Source organism: Corvus hawaiiensis, chromosome 10 (genome assembly GCF_020740725.1).
Source record: "Corvus hawaiiensis isolate bCorHaw1 chromosome 10, bCorHaw1.pri.cur, whole genome shotgun sequence".
NCBI classification, from domain to species: Eukaryota; Metazoa; Chordata; class Aves; order Passeriformes; family Corvidae; genus Corvus; species Corvus hawaiiensis.
Genome location: NC_063222.1, coordinates 8,951,363 through 8,966,400, shown reverse-complemented (window position 1 = coordinate 8,966,400; position 15,038 = coordinate 8,951,363). Strand labels below are relative to the sequence as shown.

General features: G+C 39.3%; 1 protein-coding gene across 1 annotated transcript in view; it reads right to left on the bottom strand.

Annotated features, from left to right (window-relative positions):
* CLSTN2 (calsyntenin 2) overlaps positions 1-15,038 on the bottom strand; it is a 213,684-nt gene that overhangs the window by 50,898 nt on the left and 147,748 nt on the right. Inside the window, exons 6-8 of the mRNA XM_048314740.1 lie at positions 12,967-13,152; positions 7,502-7,750; positions 6,840-6,961 (exon numbers count right to left, since the gene is read on the bottom strand). Coding sequence (XP_048170697.1) covers positions 6,840-6,961; positions 7,502-7,750; positions 12,967-13,152 — 557 coding nt within the window. The remainder of the gene's footprint in view (positions 1-6,839; positions 6,962-7,501; positions 7,751-12,966; positions 13,153-15,038) is intronic.

Genomic DNA, 15,038 nt, shown 5'->3' with positions numbered 1-15,038 from the left:
TACTTAGAGAATAATAGGTAAAGCTGGAAGGAAATTTAAGGGGATATATAAAGTGTATCTCTGTGCCAAGGTTGTGCATGTACCCCCACTACAATTTCAATAATAAATACAAGAAAATAAAATGTACTGGGTAAAGTATAGAAAGGGAAGATTAGGAGATCAAGTTCTTATTTGGTGCAAGTAAACAACTGCATTAGAAAATGCAGCTTTCAAATAAGAATCATTCTATTTAAGGTACATTCACTTGTGGCAGTGACACAGGACACTTCACTGCAGAGGCAGGAAGAGTTTGCAAACTGATTTTCATGCAAGCTGTGAGCTGCTTTTGTAGCCTTGAAACTCATAATGTGTAATACTGATTTTCACAATGGGTTTCAAAAATACGGATGGCTTAATTACAACTTTAAATAATGAAATTGCTTAATCATGCTGACAGATAAAGCACCTGAAAAGCCTGATCATGTAGTGTAGCTGCAGCATGTCTTTGTGCTGTCATGCTGTAACTTCCAGGTGTCTTAGTAAATTAGATCAGTAGTTCATTCATGATGAAATGATTCTATTATAATCCACCTTTCTTGTTGCTAAATTGCATCAAGCAAATATGTCAGTTCAGTAACACTTGATGACTGCAGTTAGGCAGCAACCTGTGTTTAGTTTTTAACTGCAGAACTAGAAAACTGCTCGGTTTTGCATTTTTATATAATTTTTCGTCATGTGCTTGAACATATGCTTTTCTAGGCTTTGACATTGTCAAGAGACTACCCAGATGTTAAAGTAAATCAGTGGAAAAACACCACCATACTTTCTTCCTGAACTGCAGACGTCCAGAAACCCTGGCTCCAAGGCCAGAATAAACAGTTCATGCACATGGATAAATTATATTTATTAATAACACAACCTCTTTGTCTCCTAATCTACCATTGGAAGGATAAAGATGTCAGTCCTACCTTTAGGTGTTGTTCAGACAACACCTGAATGCTCCAAAGCCAACCTGCTTTTCTTGTAAGATAAACAACAGAGGGGACTCAGGAAATTGCCCAAGATCTTGAACATTTCCAAAACAGTTTGTGCGTGTGCTGTACAAATTCTGGTGGCATAAGTGATCAATCATACAGTGTAAAATAGAAATATTAGAAATAGCTGACAAATAAAGTAAATGTGACTGTTAACCTTCAAATCATACTTTGATTGGGATTTTGGGTTCTAGGCTTTAAATTTCCCGAGTTCCCAGAGTACTGTAGAACCAGGGCATTAACAGACACTTTAATCCAGCTTGTTTAGGTGTATTAATAACTCCATATCAAGATATTCTCTAAGAAATGAAATTATTTTGAGGGCCTTCCCACAGTATGCTTAAAGAAGGTTAGAGTTTTTATTATTTCATAGTGCTATAGACAGTTTTAAATCCCTCTTATTCTATGCAGAATTTCCTTCTTTTTCTTTTTCCTGCTTTGATTGAGAAATGGGTGTCTTAGGGGCTAAAGGGCTTGGTGTTTGCAACAGTTCTAACTTGCCTTGGGAATGATCGTAACCACATATGGGAAAAACAGTTGCCCATGTAAGACCCAAAGGACAACACATATTAGGGATCATTTAAGAAGGGTCAACCCAGCTCATTCAAAGTCTTTGGGAACAGTAGCTGATCATGAACAGGTGTGAAAATTCCATACCAGTGTAATAAAGCTGTAATAAAACAGGTCACAAAATTGCAAAATGTAGAGCAGAAATATGCAGAAAAATGTCCAAATAATTTCAAGCAAATGCAAATGGAGAAATTATAAAATACTGAGCTTGGTTGCTCCTTAAGGTCATCGAAGTTTTACGGGAGCACAGAGCAGTTACTGTGTTTCACACCAAGCTGTACTGCAGAAATCAGAAATGCACAAACCCACACCAGATTGTAGGGAATACTTCAGAGGTGGCCCAAGGGAACTTCTGTATGTCATAAAGCAAGTTCTGGACAGCCATCGTGATTGGTTTGTCAAGATTTTGTTATCAGTGATAGAGCAGTTGCATTAAAAACTTCTATTAAACAAGCTTCTTTCAGTTGGGATCTCAAAGAATATTTTTGGCATTTATCATCACTGGTTACTCATCCTTGTGCTACCAAAAACTGTTTTGAAGCAAGACACTGAATAAATATTTGTCAAAATAGCATTTAAAGATGGAAAGTGGCAATGAAGTGTATCAGAATAGACAGGGCTGTAATGGAAGGCACTTGAGGTGCCAGGGATACTGCCAAGACTTTTTAAGTCCTAGAATTATTTCATCTCTGTTGCAGAATCAGTGAGATTCATTTATCATTTAACTCTTACTGGCTCTGTAGGAAAACACCTCACTGATTTCTTTTTGCAGTTTTATTAGAGATGTATGCACAACACAGTGCAGGCCTGCATACCAAATTCTAAACTAAGTGTTTAAGAGCATAAGAAACTCTTTTGAGCTTCAAGTAATAAACAACTAAACTCCATCATTAAAAAAAAAAGTTAACTTCAAATAGAGCATCATGTTTAAAAGGATGGGACTGGCAAGCCTGAGGACTTTTACCTAGAGGAGAAATTTCACGCACAGAGATGATGGAAACTTGCAGCATCCTGTCTCTCTGTGTACCCTTAACCCTCTAGGACTGAGGTCATTGTGTACTTTCCGTAAGTATTCGCTAGTTTTCTCTCTCTCGGAATCTCTCAAGAGGGAGGCCACTCACAGTTTTCATTACATGAAGGGTGCTCTTCTCAAAACTGAATGCACGCACATAACAATTCTAAACAATGTCTAAAAACCCAGCATAAAAGAACAACTTCCAAGCATAAATCCTGCTATTTAATGGAAATACCTAATTTAACCATAAAAAAAAAGAGTCCAGATACCAAATCAATTTCACTTTACCCTCTAATCATGTAACATAAATTCCTTCAAAAGTCAGTTCCTGCTCTACCATGTCCTTGTGCAGTACCTTATTTTAAAAAAGGAGCTGGGAGTGAAGTGCTTGACTGGCCACAACTGCTTTCTCCAGGGGGAAGCCCCTGGTGCATGTGTGTGGCCAGTGAAAGGGTGAAATGCAAACCAAGGCCTTGCCTTGATCCTTCAGCAGTTCCAGTTCAGTGCCCACACAGACAAAATGCACACTTAGATTTAGATGCACTACCTTTACCTCTAGTTCCTGTTAGAAAAGGAATTGTCTGGGGCTTTTCCACAATGAAAAGCACTGCAGGTTAGTTGTGCATTATTCAAAGCAATTTATCTCATCTTAGTGAAGAAACAGTAACTTTCTGCGTATTTATCTGGTTTTGCTGACTTAGAATGACTCCAGATCATGCAGTGCATTCCCTGTTTTTAATGGGATCAATATCAATTTTGCCCATGGCGTGAAGACTGTTTGCAGAATGATAACATCCTGAAAATAATGTTGCGCTGTGAATAAAGTACATGAAAAAATTGTTCATCCCTGGCTCAGAGACCTTTTCCCTCTAAAAAAAGTGCTCCTATCCTATTGATTTAGGAGAAGGAAAAACACCTTTTGGCTTGACTGTCCTCATATTTGTGTGGCAAGTGTAATACCTATGCTGGACAGAATGCACAACACACTGTCCTATTTAATGTTATGTATTCCACTGCCACCAAAGGCTTGAATGCCATGGTTCATCATTCAAACTACAATTTTGGTTTGGTTTGCAGCTTTCTAAGAAAGTCAAAGACTATTCTTAAATGGCCCAAATACATATTTGGCTAACTAATTTACTTAAAATCACACCTATGTTCCTATCCATTTGAGACAAATAGATGATGATTTAGTTGCGTTTTACTGTCTTTGGCAACAAAACTTCTTGTAATAGGGTTTAAAAAGTGTCTAATAGTTAAAGTATGAGAAAAGAAATGACAAAAAAGCTGACAAACACATGGTGATACTCAATTGAAACTTTTAAATGGGAAACTCAGAAAAAAGATCATGATTCTGAAACAAAGGAAACACCTGGGCTTACAAGGAAATGAGAATAAGTAAAAGGAAGGAACCTCCTCTACCTGGGCATCTATTGCAGTTTTTATTTCCCAGCATTACAAACTTGACACTGATTTTCTTTAACATTGCTTTTTTTATTCCTTTACTTCCAAATTACTGCTAATGGATTCTCTCACAACTAAGACACTTTGCAAAAGGATGAAAGTGGGGAAAATCCCAAACTATCTACATTTCTTTTTTTCCCATGTTCCTCATAAACAACAAGGATACCTTCAGTGTAGACTGTTACCCTTGATCATTAGCACCTTCTGCAGAGGACCTAGCAGGTCACTGGTAAAGGCACGTCTGCCCAGGGCTGTGGCACTCTCAGGTCATGGATCAGTACAGGAAGTTAAAAATTCACCTAGGAAAGGCCATTAATGTAACAAATAGGGCTCAATAAACTCAAAGCCATACTGGAAATAAATCCTTAGGTTTATGAACTGACTTAAAGACACAAATCTTCCCAGAGCTAACTTGGCAGACACGGTCATGTGGAGGTTCCAGACACTTCTTACACAAGGCTGTTACGGTGCCAAGAGGCTTCAGATGCACTCAGGTGCAGCTGTATAAAATGTTCCGTGGATCCCTGTATCCAGAAAAGGATAGAGCCTGCAGCTGTGTGCCATACTCACCCACCACAGAAATGAGATCTAGAAAATTCAATTAGACCTGGAATGACAATAAGCTCACATTCCTGGTCAGTGACTTGAAAGAATGAGGAGTCTTGTGGAGTAGATAGAGCCCAGAGCAGCTGGTATCATAAATTTTACTGTTCCACAGTGAGAATGATAAATGATTTCACCAGTTCAAGCTTCACCCTCTTCCAAGGTCACTGGATTCCTCTCAGCAAAAACAATCTCTGCATTGTTGCACTCATAAAGTGAGCTCAGCAATAAAGTGCTCTGCCACATTTTACGCTGCTCTGGCTGTGCTTGGGACCAAGCCCTAGAGGGTCTTGCAGAGTCATCTCTGCACTGTCCTGTCTGCAGAGTCCTGTCCCACAGTGCAGATGGGGGCACACGGACAGCAGCTGGGCACAGCTCACTTCCCAGGCTTTTCTTAACATAACAAAAACAAGAAAGCAGAGAGTATGCCACTACAGAATGAACTCTCTGGAGGTGAGATTTCCAGAGGTACTTCAGTGTCTAAATATGCAAATAATCAACTTAATCTTCTCTTGAAAGTCTAGCCCAGGTTCTTTTCATATTGAGTAGGATCCTAATTTGTTTTATGATGTGGTTTTAAAATATCCTGTGCTTTCTAAGGTGGACCACTCTGGGTATACAGTTAGAAGAAGGCATCATTTTACTACATTATAGTGAAAATTTCTCACTGCCTTGTCTTCAAAACCATGCAAGTTCCTTCCCAGCCATTATTCACATATATTTTATTTTCAGTTTCTTTTAATTTACTCTACCATATAGGCCAGATGGAGCATGAAGAAGAGATAAAGCAGCAATTTTTATGAGGTCCCTTCATGACAAAACTTACAACAGTATCACCATGACAATATAAATTTATCTTCATGGAAGTCTGGGCACACAACCCATAACAAACTTTATTTATACTTTAATCTTACTTTCTTTTTCAGCTATAAACAACAGCTGGAAATATACTGTGGAAATCAATTGACAGCAGCCGAATGAAAGGAAATTAATCAAGTAACCTAAAAAAAATATTTTCTGTCTCCGGTTTCCATCATGTAGGAGTTTTCAGTAGTAGTTAGGAAGGTTTATGGCCAAGTTACAAGAGTTACACACACAAATTTCTTTTATTGAGAGGACACTGGCTCTTCTCTTATTGTAAGGACACAGAAGCTGGCTGCACTCAATTTTCAGAATTGAAATACTTCCCACAAACTTTGCATTATCATTAATTTAGATGCTTACTACAAAGTTAGAAATACAAATACATCTTCAACATTCAGAACAGCCTTATCTGAGGTGATGTCAGTTACTCTGGACTTGCAATCTTCAATATGATTTAATTTAAATTTGTTTTAGGCACTGTAAGATTTCATATCAAGTACAGCAGAAAGTGATTCCAGACTGGTTAACGTGCATGCAAAGCAAGTGCTATGATCACCACAGGCTTTCATCTGATAAACACGATGGAGATCTCATTTTTATATGCATTTAGAAGGTGAATTAGAAAAGTAAACATCCTATAGCTCATCTTCAATAGCATAGTTTGGACTCAAAGATAAGAAGAAACTTGCTTTGAAAAAACAGTACTTTGCTGAAGTCTGTCTTCTTTCATCCAAATGATCCTTATCCTGCCTAGAATTAATAAATCTATGAAAGGCAACTCTTATCTCTTTAATAATAATTTTCTCGCAATATACTCTTAATAATAAGGAGAAATTACATACAGCACAGCAGATGAAAGAAAAGGTCTGCAGACTGGATTTACAATATAACAGAAGAGCCCTTCTGTGTCAGCATACTCTTTACTGAAAAGGTTTCCATCACTTCCATTGTGCTGATAAAGCAGATTTTTTAAAAATGGTAAATGGAAAACTTTTAGGGAGCTATATGCAATGTCACATCTCCCTCCACTGCCAAAGGATATAAACCTCTACTTACCGTTTAAAGTGGCTCAATTAAAAAAAAAAAAACTCCTGCATAAAATGACTCAACAAAGTTAACTCATTTCTCTCTTTTTATGTGGACCCTAATGAGAGTTAAAACAGCTGGAAGTTGCAGTGAAAGTGCAGAAGACTCCAGACAGACCCCGGACAGACTTCAGAACAGTTGCTCTGGGATCTGGGTCGTTCCCTGTGCTCTCTAAAGGGGATGAGGAGGAGGGAGGGTCCTGGATAAGAGGAAGCAGAGAGTACCTGGTCCAATTTCCAGTGGAACTCGGCGGGGCGGAAGGTGTCGGCCTGGTCGAAGTCCTTGCGCAGCAGGAACACGAGCCGGCAGTTGTGCACGTACAGCGCGTAGTGGTGCCGGTTCATCTCTGCGGGGAGGGACACACCCAGCTCAGCCACCCCACACACAGCAGCACTTCTGGCTGTGTCTGGAAGTCTCATACACAGACAACACCCAGCCAAATATGAGAAACCCCAAAGAACTGAGTCTTCTCATGGATCATTATGGTTCTTGCCGGGAGCATATTTTTGAATTATGCCGTATCAGCTTTGTTTATAGAATCATCCTATCCCAGCTAATAAATCAAATCCAAATGCATATTTCATATAACTAGTTTCAGTGAAGAATTAGAACTGTTTCTCCCAATCTAAATAATGAAAAAAATTAAACATAATTTCATTATTTTATTAATTAATTTCTGTGAAATCTCTCTAGCTATGTTGTCCCAGCTGTGTTTGAAATTTAGGCAGTCATCAGTCCCCTCAATAAGCTCTCAAGTCAGCAATGTTTAGAGTGGCACCATCTGAGATTAGTTTTTTCTCAGACCAAACAAAATGAGGAGAGATGGCAACACTCTACCGCTGTTGATATTCCCTTTGCATAACATCTTTTCCATACACAGACTCACCTGTCTTGTCAGAGTTGCAGAGAATAGTCTCCTTCTCAGCTCTTAACCCAGGACTAGGTCCATGTTTCATCCACAGAGTGATGGTGAATTGATCAGTTAAATTTTTCGGGACTATTCCATCTGGGATTTTGGCTCCTTGCTTTCCATCAAATTTAAAAATGATGTCATTGCTATCCATGAGCAGCCCAGCTGTCCAGTTGGTTGTTGTACTGGGAGATGGTAATAGGTCAATGGCACCTGAGGAAGCTCCTGCAAATCACATATCATGAATAACACGATGAGAGACCAATGAAAAAGCTGTGAAGATTATATTAATATAGGCCAGGGTTCTGATTCACACTCTTTAGACTATTTTACTACGCAAGTGGCCCTACCAGCCTCAAAGCCAAATCACTGAAATGTTATAAAATACCAACCATCGTAAACCAGAAAGAGTTTTCTAGATTAAATGTAGTGCACAGGAAACTATAAAAAATAATGTAAAGTTACCTTTCTCAGAAATGTTCATTATTTTCTGAAATTCATTAATGACATTTCTTCAGCTGTTTCAAGATCTGCTAAGAGTCAAAACAAATTTTCTGCATTTATCTTCCCTCCCTGACAGCATGAAGATAGGTGGGGATGACGTGCGGTAAAATACAGCATGGTGGGGATGAGTGCAGGACAGGCCACACAGTGTCCAGCAGACAGACACGGATATCCACAATAACTCTGGTAGGAATGTCAATTCACAGGGGGGATTCACCCTGACCAGGTAATATCATTTCAGTGCTGGTTTCTGGTACATATTTGATGGTTGTAACTCCACGTGTTCTTTAATGATAGACCGAGATGGAAAACACCGTGGTGCCAAGGTCTGATAAAATAGCACAGTTCTTCACAGCTCTATGTTTCCTTACAGCTTAACAGCTGCCAGGCACTATTAAAAACATGTAAGGAGCTACCCAGAGCATTTACCTACTGGTGAAAGACAGCATTTAGCATTAAGGAAACACAATTCCAAGAATCTTTGTGTTCCTGTTGCTGCTTTGCCAAGTAACAATATTGTGAGCAAACCGTGACAGCATAAAAAATCCCCTGCTAAGATATTCTGCCTTCACCATCCAAGAAGAGATAAAAGATCCCAAATCTCTGCAGGTATGCAGAATTTTAAACCAAGAGTGTGTAGAATTGTATCATATGGACTTTAAACAAAAAGTATTATAGTAATGATTTGGAAACATTCACATTATTCTGTAAGTGAATGTCTTGGATTCTCCTCTAAAATTTATTACTGTAAAATGAGGCTATTTTGAAGTGATATTTTAAATACCAAACCTAACACCTACAGGTTTATAGTTTGAGCACAGAGACAAAGTTTATTTATTTCACAAACTGTAAATTCTGAATAATACACGACACTGCATTGCTTAATACAGAGATGTTACCAACAGGAATACATCAAACTCAATTTATCCAGATGGCACAATTTGGGATCAACTTTTTTTTCTTCTTTAACTCAATCACTAAAAATAAAATTATTTGCACAGGACACAAGCAAAATCATTATTTTCTTACTCATTTTCCTTCTGAACTAATTTTTATATTCAGTTTTTTAAATTTCCAGAAGGAACAGAAATACCTTGTACCACGGTTTATATCAAAGAAAATACATTTTTGAATGGGCACATGGTTGTATTAGTTAAATTAGGAGCTCAGAGAAGCTTCACCCCTCACTATCTACTCTGGCCACAAACATTTGGAAATATCTATTTTTTCTATTAGAATTAATCCAAGGATACACTCCAAAATGCAATTTTCTCATGATCAGAGTATCATAGAATGGTTTGGGGTGGAAGGGTCCTCAAGGATCAGTCAGTTCCAATGCTCCTGCCATACGTGGGGCACCTTCAAGCCCCATCCAGCCTGGCCTTGAACACTTCCATATTGCTAGTTAAACTCAGCAGAGTGCTCAGGTAAATTACCTCATTTACCCAACTTAAGGTCAGGCTTGTGCAAGAGCATTTGTGTAACCAGCACCAAGCTCAACAGGTTCCACTTTATCTGCCCATATTTGTATGGAGATTTATGGCTAAGTTTGGAATCTCATCCTGTTAGTGTGTTTTAATCCTGCCCTGAGAAAAACCATTGGATTATGTGCTTGGAAGACTTGGCTGGACTAAATCATGCTTTTTCTATCCTAATAAATCCAGCCAGAGTCCCAGGCTGCTCAGCCGTGTACAGAGACAGACCTGGAACAATGCAAACAGGATCTGTCTGGAGGTGTTCCCAGAACAGCCTTATCATTGCATCAGTGCTCTTCCAAAATGTAGTGCCTGATGCCCTTTTCTCCCAAAAATGCTTCCAGAACAATGCAGGAACTGCTGCATGAAGCTCAGTTTTGGGCTGAGATCCCTGAGGCACCTCTTGCATATAAAAGTGTTTATTTTCACAAGTGATTTATGCAGTTGGCCCCACCTCCTCTCCCAATCCTGCACATTTGGGCTCCAAACTTTGTGCCAGGATAAGCACACAGTGATGCTGCTTGCTGAGGGACCAGGCTGCTGTCTTAGCTGGAACCAAATCATCCAAATAACACTCAGCCCTAATTGTACTTCTTGATCAGATCAGCAGCTTTCTTTGAGCTTCTTGCAATGCTGCACCACCCAGGATAACAGAGAGAGGGCAGGATTTTAGCTGGAGCAGGGCCTTGAGTCTGATACTCAGTGTTGCCCTGACTCAGTTTCCCATTGGCCACACATGAGAATTAGCAATCCCATTATTTTCTGTTTTACCTACATTTAGAGGGAAAGGAGACAGCACCAGAGCCATCTTTCCACTATATTTTAGGCTCCTTAACCTATATTTCTTTTAGCGTGGTTTATTCTATGTTTTTGTAGTCCAAATGGCATCTTTTAGACAGTCTGTACTTTTTATTATTGTCATGTGACAAGGTGAAAGAATGCTTACTAAAATGCTTTGAGGCACAACACTAATAATTCCTTGACTTTAAAATGACTCAAGTGCAATTTAATCATTTAAGCCGCCCACCTTGACCGTCCAAGGGAGTGCCGATCTCTGGGTTAAGAAAAGCAAACTTAAACTTTCTGTCATATAAAAAATGAATTTTAATTCACCCTCCTTAGCATCTGCCTTCTCCAGATTTCCAACAGATAAATGAAGAAATGAGCACAGGATTTATAAATGGGATCTTTAATTACACACAGAGAGCCTTGCATTCTACATGGTGCAGAGCTGTCTGTGAGTGCTCAGTTCTGCACTCTCTGCAATCACACAGTGCTTCACTGGACAAAAAATTCAGGGTTTTCTTCCTTTTCAAAGGATATTATCATCCAGCCATTAATTACAATAAGGTAATTTCTGGGAGAAAACTGATTTCCAGAAATAATTTAACCTGCTTTCATAAGAGTTCCCTCTACATTAAGGATGGTAATAAATACTAAATAGCAAAGTACAGGCCAGGCTAAAAGCAATTCTCATGTAAAGCACATTGTCACTTACAACCCTTTTATCAAAGTCCTGTTACAAGTTTCTACTATGTCTGCTCTCTATGAAGATACAGAAAACTTGGACAAAAAAACCAAATTCTTTCCGCAGTGAGAATTTTCCCCCTATTTACATACACTCTTACACTCCTATCTATTTTCTCAAGTGCTTTGCATTCTGTTCCTTCACAGATGTGCTGAGCAAAAGCTGAAGTTCAGCAGTGACATCTGTCCACCGCCCAGAGCTGCCTGCAGCCACCACAATGGCCCTGACAGACCTGAGAAACTCTTGTAATTCTCTTTTCTACTCAAGTGTCAGCAGGTGAGGCAGTCAAGCCACACTCTGCAAACTGAACCCCTTAGAGTTTGCACAACCTTCCTCAACTGAGGAATTTTATACCAGCTGAAGGTAAGTCCTTTCAGCCCTACACTTTGAAATGATAATGTTGGATACAGCTGCTACCAGTGTTTGATTTCAAGGTAATAATTTCGTGGTTTAGGTCTTGTTTGTAGTGATCTGCACTAAGTGACTGTGCCATTTGGAGTTCAGGTCTGTAACAGCACAAAGCAATGTTCTTTTGGCTGCCAGTGCAGGTTCTTAGAGGAGGCAAAAGTATTTAACTTTGGCTATAGCATATTTATTTTTATTAAAATTCTAGTACTTTATGAAATCAAGCCTTGCTCAGCCTCTCAGATTTAATGTCATTAACACGATTAAGATGCATATTGGGGCAGATGGGTTTTCATCTGCTCTTCTAGAGCCCAGGCAGTTGGATAAAGACACACAAAGTCATGATTGTTTCTGCGATCTTAACTAAGCAATTTGCAAGTTGAAAACATTCAGATTTTATGACAATGCTACTACTCCCACTCGCCTTTACCTCCCTTTCTCCATCTCCACTGATAACTGATAATTTAAACTGCCAACTATTTTCCCCTGGAGACTGCTTCTCCATTTTTAATAATTTAGTAACACTGGCTAAAATTTTTCATTTACAAAAGTTATTTCTTAAAGGTTAGTGTATTGATCTTAATGTATCTGCAGCACTACTGTGTGGTTATCAGAGCAAAGGTAAGCCCTACACCAGAGCACCCCAAACCAAAATCCATGCATTTAAATGGGAAAAAAATTACACACTTGCTACTGTAGCTGAGACAGGGGCCAGGCAAAGAGACATTTTGGAGAAGATAGAATCAATGTCCACACCATCAAGGCTTCAGAGGAGGACTCTAAAGACAGGATATTAGAGGAGCAGGACAGATAGCTGATCTCAAAAGATAAAGGCGTTATTGTGTGGCCATTGCTTTGCCAGATGCAGAATCTTGACGTCTCAAAAAAATGCAGCAGTATCTTCAAGTATTTAATCTGCCTTTCCAAATTGATTTGTGCCTTTTACACCAAGTTATCAAAAAGCACAAAAAGGGAGGAAAATAATTAGGAAATATTTCTTCATGAGGTCAGCGCTTATCTGAAATTCATGTTTCTTAAATATTTTTGCTCAAATGATTTCCCAAAATACTCTTCCACTTTTTGGTTGTTTGTCCTCTGGCACAGCACTGAGCAGCAAAACAGAAAGCTGAGTCAGGAGGACAAACACAACAGGGAGATTCCCTTCAAATCCTATGGTATTCCTGTGATGGCAAATCTACACTGGAAATCTCACTACACTGTCACACCAGTATTTGTAGCAGAGGGAAGAAAGAAGCAGAAAGATGTGGAATGAGGAAGAAGGAAAAATAGGGAAGGGAACAAGATCAGGAGAGAAAAAAAATAAAGGAAGGCAGGGAGAAAGTATGAAATAGAGAAAAAAAATGGAAAAGAAGAATGAAGCAGCTGTCAAATACCACCACTCTCTCCATTTTCATTGCTACAATCCAAGGTGAACCATCTGAGCTAAATCCAAGTGCTGAATGCTGGAACTGGAACTTTGTCTGGAAAAAAACCCCCATTATTATGTCAACTGAAAACCATATTCATACCACATAATTTCTGCAGAGATTTTTCTGAGTAGGTTTCACGATCACAGCCCTTTCCAATGTAATTGGTCTGCAGTTCAATGGTGGTGTGGATTGAGGACACTGGTCCATCACACGTTTCTAGATGGATGCTGGGAAACAAGGGTATGCTGCCAGAGCCAGGCCTGTATTCAATCCGTTTGTTCCAGTCTGGAAAAAGAAACAAATAAAAACAACAAGATCCAATAGTGAGTAAAAAAAGGGAAGGGAGTTATATAATTTTAAATGACATACTGTTCTCAAAGGTCACTGTCTAAGGCAAAAATAAGAGTTCCTGAAGTTGGTAGCAATAAGCTACTGTCCTAAAAAAATTGGATTTTGGCCCTGTTTTTCTAAGATAGTCAGGCTCAACTAAGTAACACTGCTGCTGGTTGAGTCACACAAGCATGGGCTACACACATCTCCTGACAAGAAGTGCTAATTGGTGTCAGTCTGGAGCTCCGGTGTCCATGTTCCCGTGACAGACTACAAGCCAGCTCTACACGGAGGAGGTGTCTGCTGTACCCAATTTGGTCAGATTTCACAGTGTTGTGGTAAGAACAAATACCTCCAAGAACCAGGCTACACACGTCAGTCTAATGTAACACCTCTGTAGTGCCACTTGTCTTTGAACATCTTCCTAATTTTGTGAAGCATTAATGACAGGAAGTTCCAGCTGAAAGGACGACTTGTGCTTCCAGCCAGATCTGACTAATCCGTGCTTATGCAGACGCCTCACAGCCCACAGCATTTAAACAATCCCCTGCCTTAGGCAGCCACCTGTTTGTGCCACACATACCCCTGTGCTGCTCAACTGAAGCATTTAATGTTTGAAATCCAATTAATTATGGTGTTTGCAACACGCTTCAGAGAAAACCCAAACAAGCAGCAGTAATTACAAACGTGTATTTTAGCTGTCTTTACAGCTCGTGTTTTCATCGAGTCACAGAATGGCTGGAGTTGCAAGGGATCCTCAAAGCTCTCTTAGTCCATCCCCCTGCCATGGGCAGGGACACCTTCCACTAAACCAGGTTGCTCAAAGTCCCATCCAGTCTGATCTCAGACAGCTTGAGGGATGGGGCATCCACAGCTTCTCTGGGCAACCTGTGCTGTGCCTCAGCATCCTTCTAGGAAAAAAAAAATTCTTTCTTATATCTGATCTAAATCCAACTTAAAGCTGTTGCCTCTTGTCCTGTCACTACAGATCTCAGTAAAATGTTTTTGTCTTGCTTATAAGCCCCCTTTAAGCACTAAAGAAAGGCCTCAGCAAAATCTCCCTGAAACCTTCTCCACACTGAACAACCCCAACTCTCTGTCTGATCTTAAATGAGAGATGCTCCAGCCTTCTGGCCATGTTTATGGCCCTTCCCCTCATTGCTCTAACAAGTTCAAATCTTTCTAGGTAAAAGAAGACTTCATAAATGGAAAAGTTCTAGGTCCTAGCAGTCAACAAAATCTCTGGAAGCAAATGGACAGAGACATTCTTTCTAAATATCAGTGGAAGGAAAACTAAGAGTAGATACAAATATAAATATGGTTTTAGTAGGTGAAGGAGCTTGGTGTTTTCCAGTAGATCTCATTTTCAGAAAGCTTGAAAAATGGTGCTCTCTCCCACTGTCTTAAACTGTATTAAACATTTACAAAAAAATCGGAACATCCAATGTGAACACTCTGAAGTGTAAGGTAGTCATCAGTCCAGCATCCTGGCAAAGATGCTACAATCACTGGTCTGCATTTCAAAATTCTCAGATCTTCTTCCTGACATAACCCAACTGGTAATCGTGCAGCATTTTGTTATCAAGAGGAAGATGAGACTTTCTGGAACATTCTGAAAGTATGCTTAGCATCTTTTTTTACTAAAATCTTTAGGACTTGTACGTCGTGACTAAGACAACCATGAGTACATGACTGCCTGTGCACACATAACTGAGTTGCTATTTCAGTTGTAATTTTCAGGTAATTCACTCCATTTGTTCCATATTAAGTTAGATTTGATCTACAGTATTGCATATTTCTCTGCAATTGTCAGCTCAAACAGTTCCATTAGAATTTCAAGT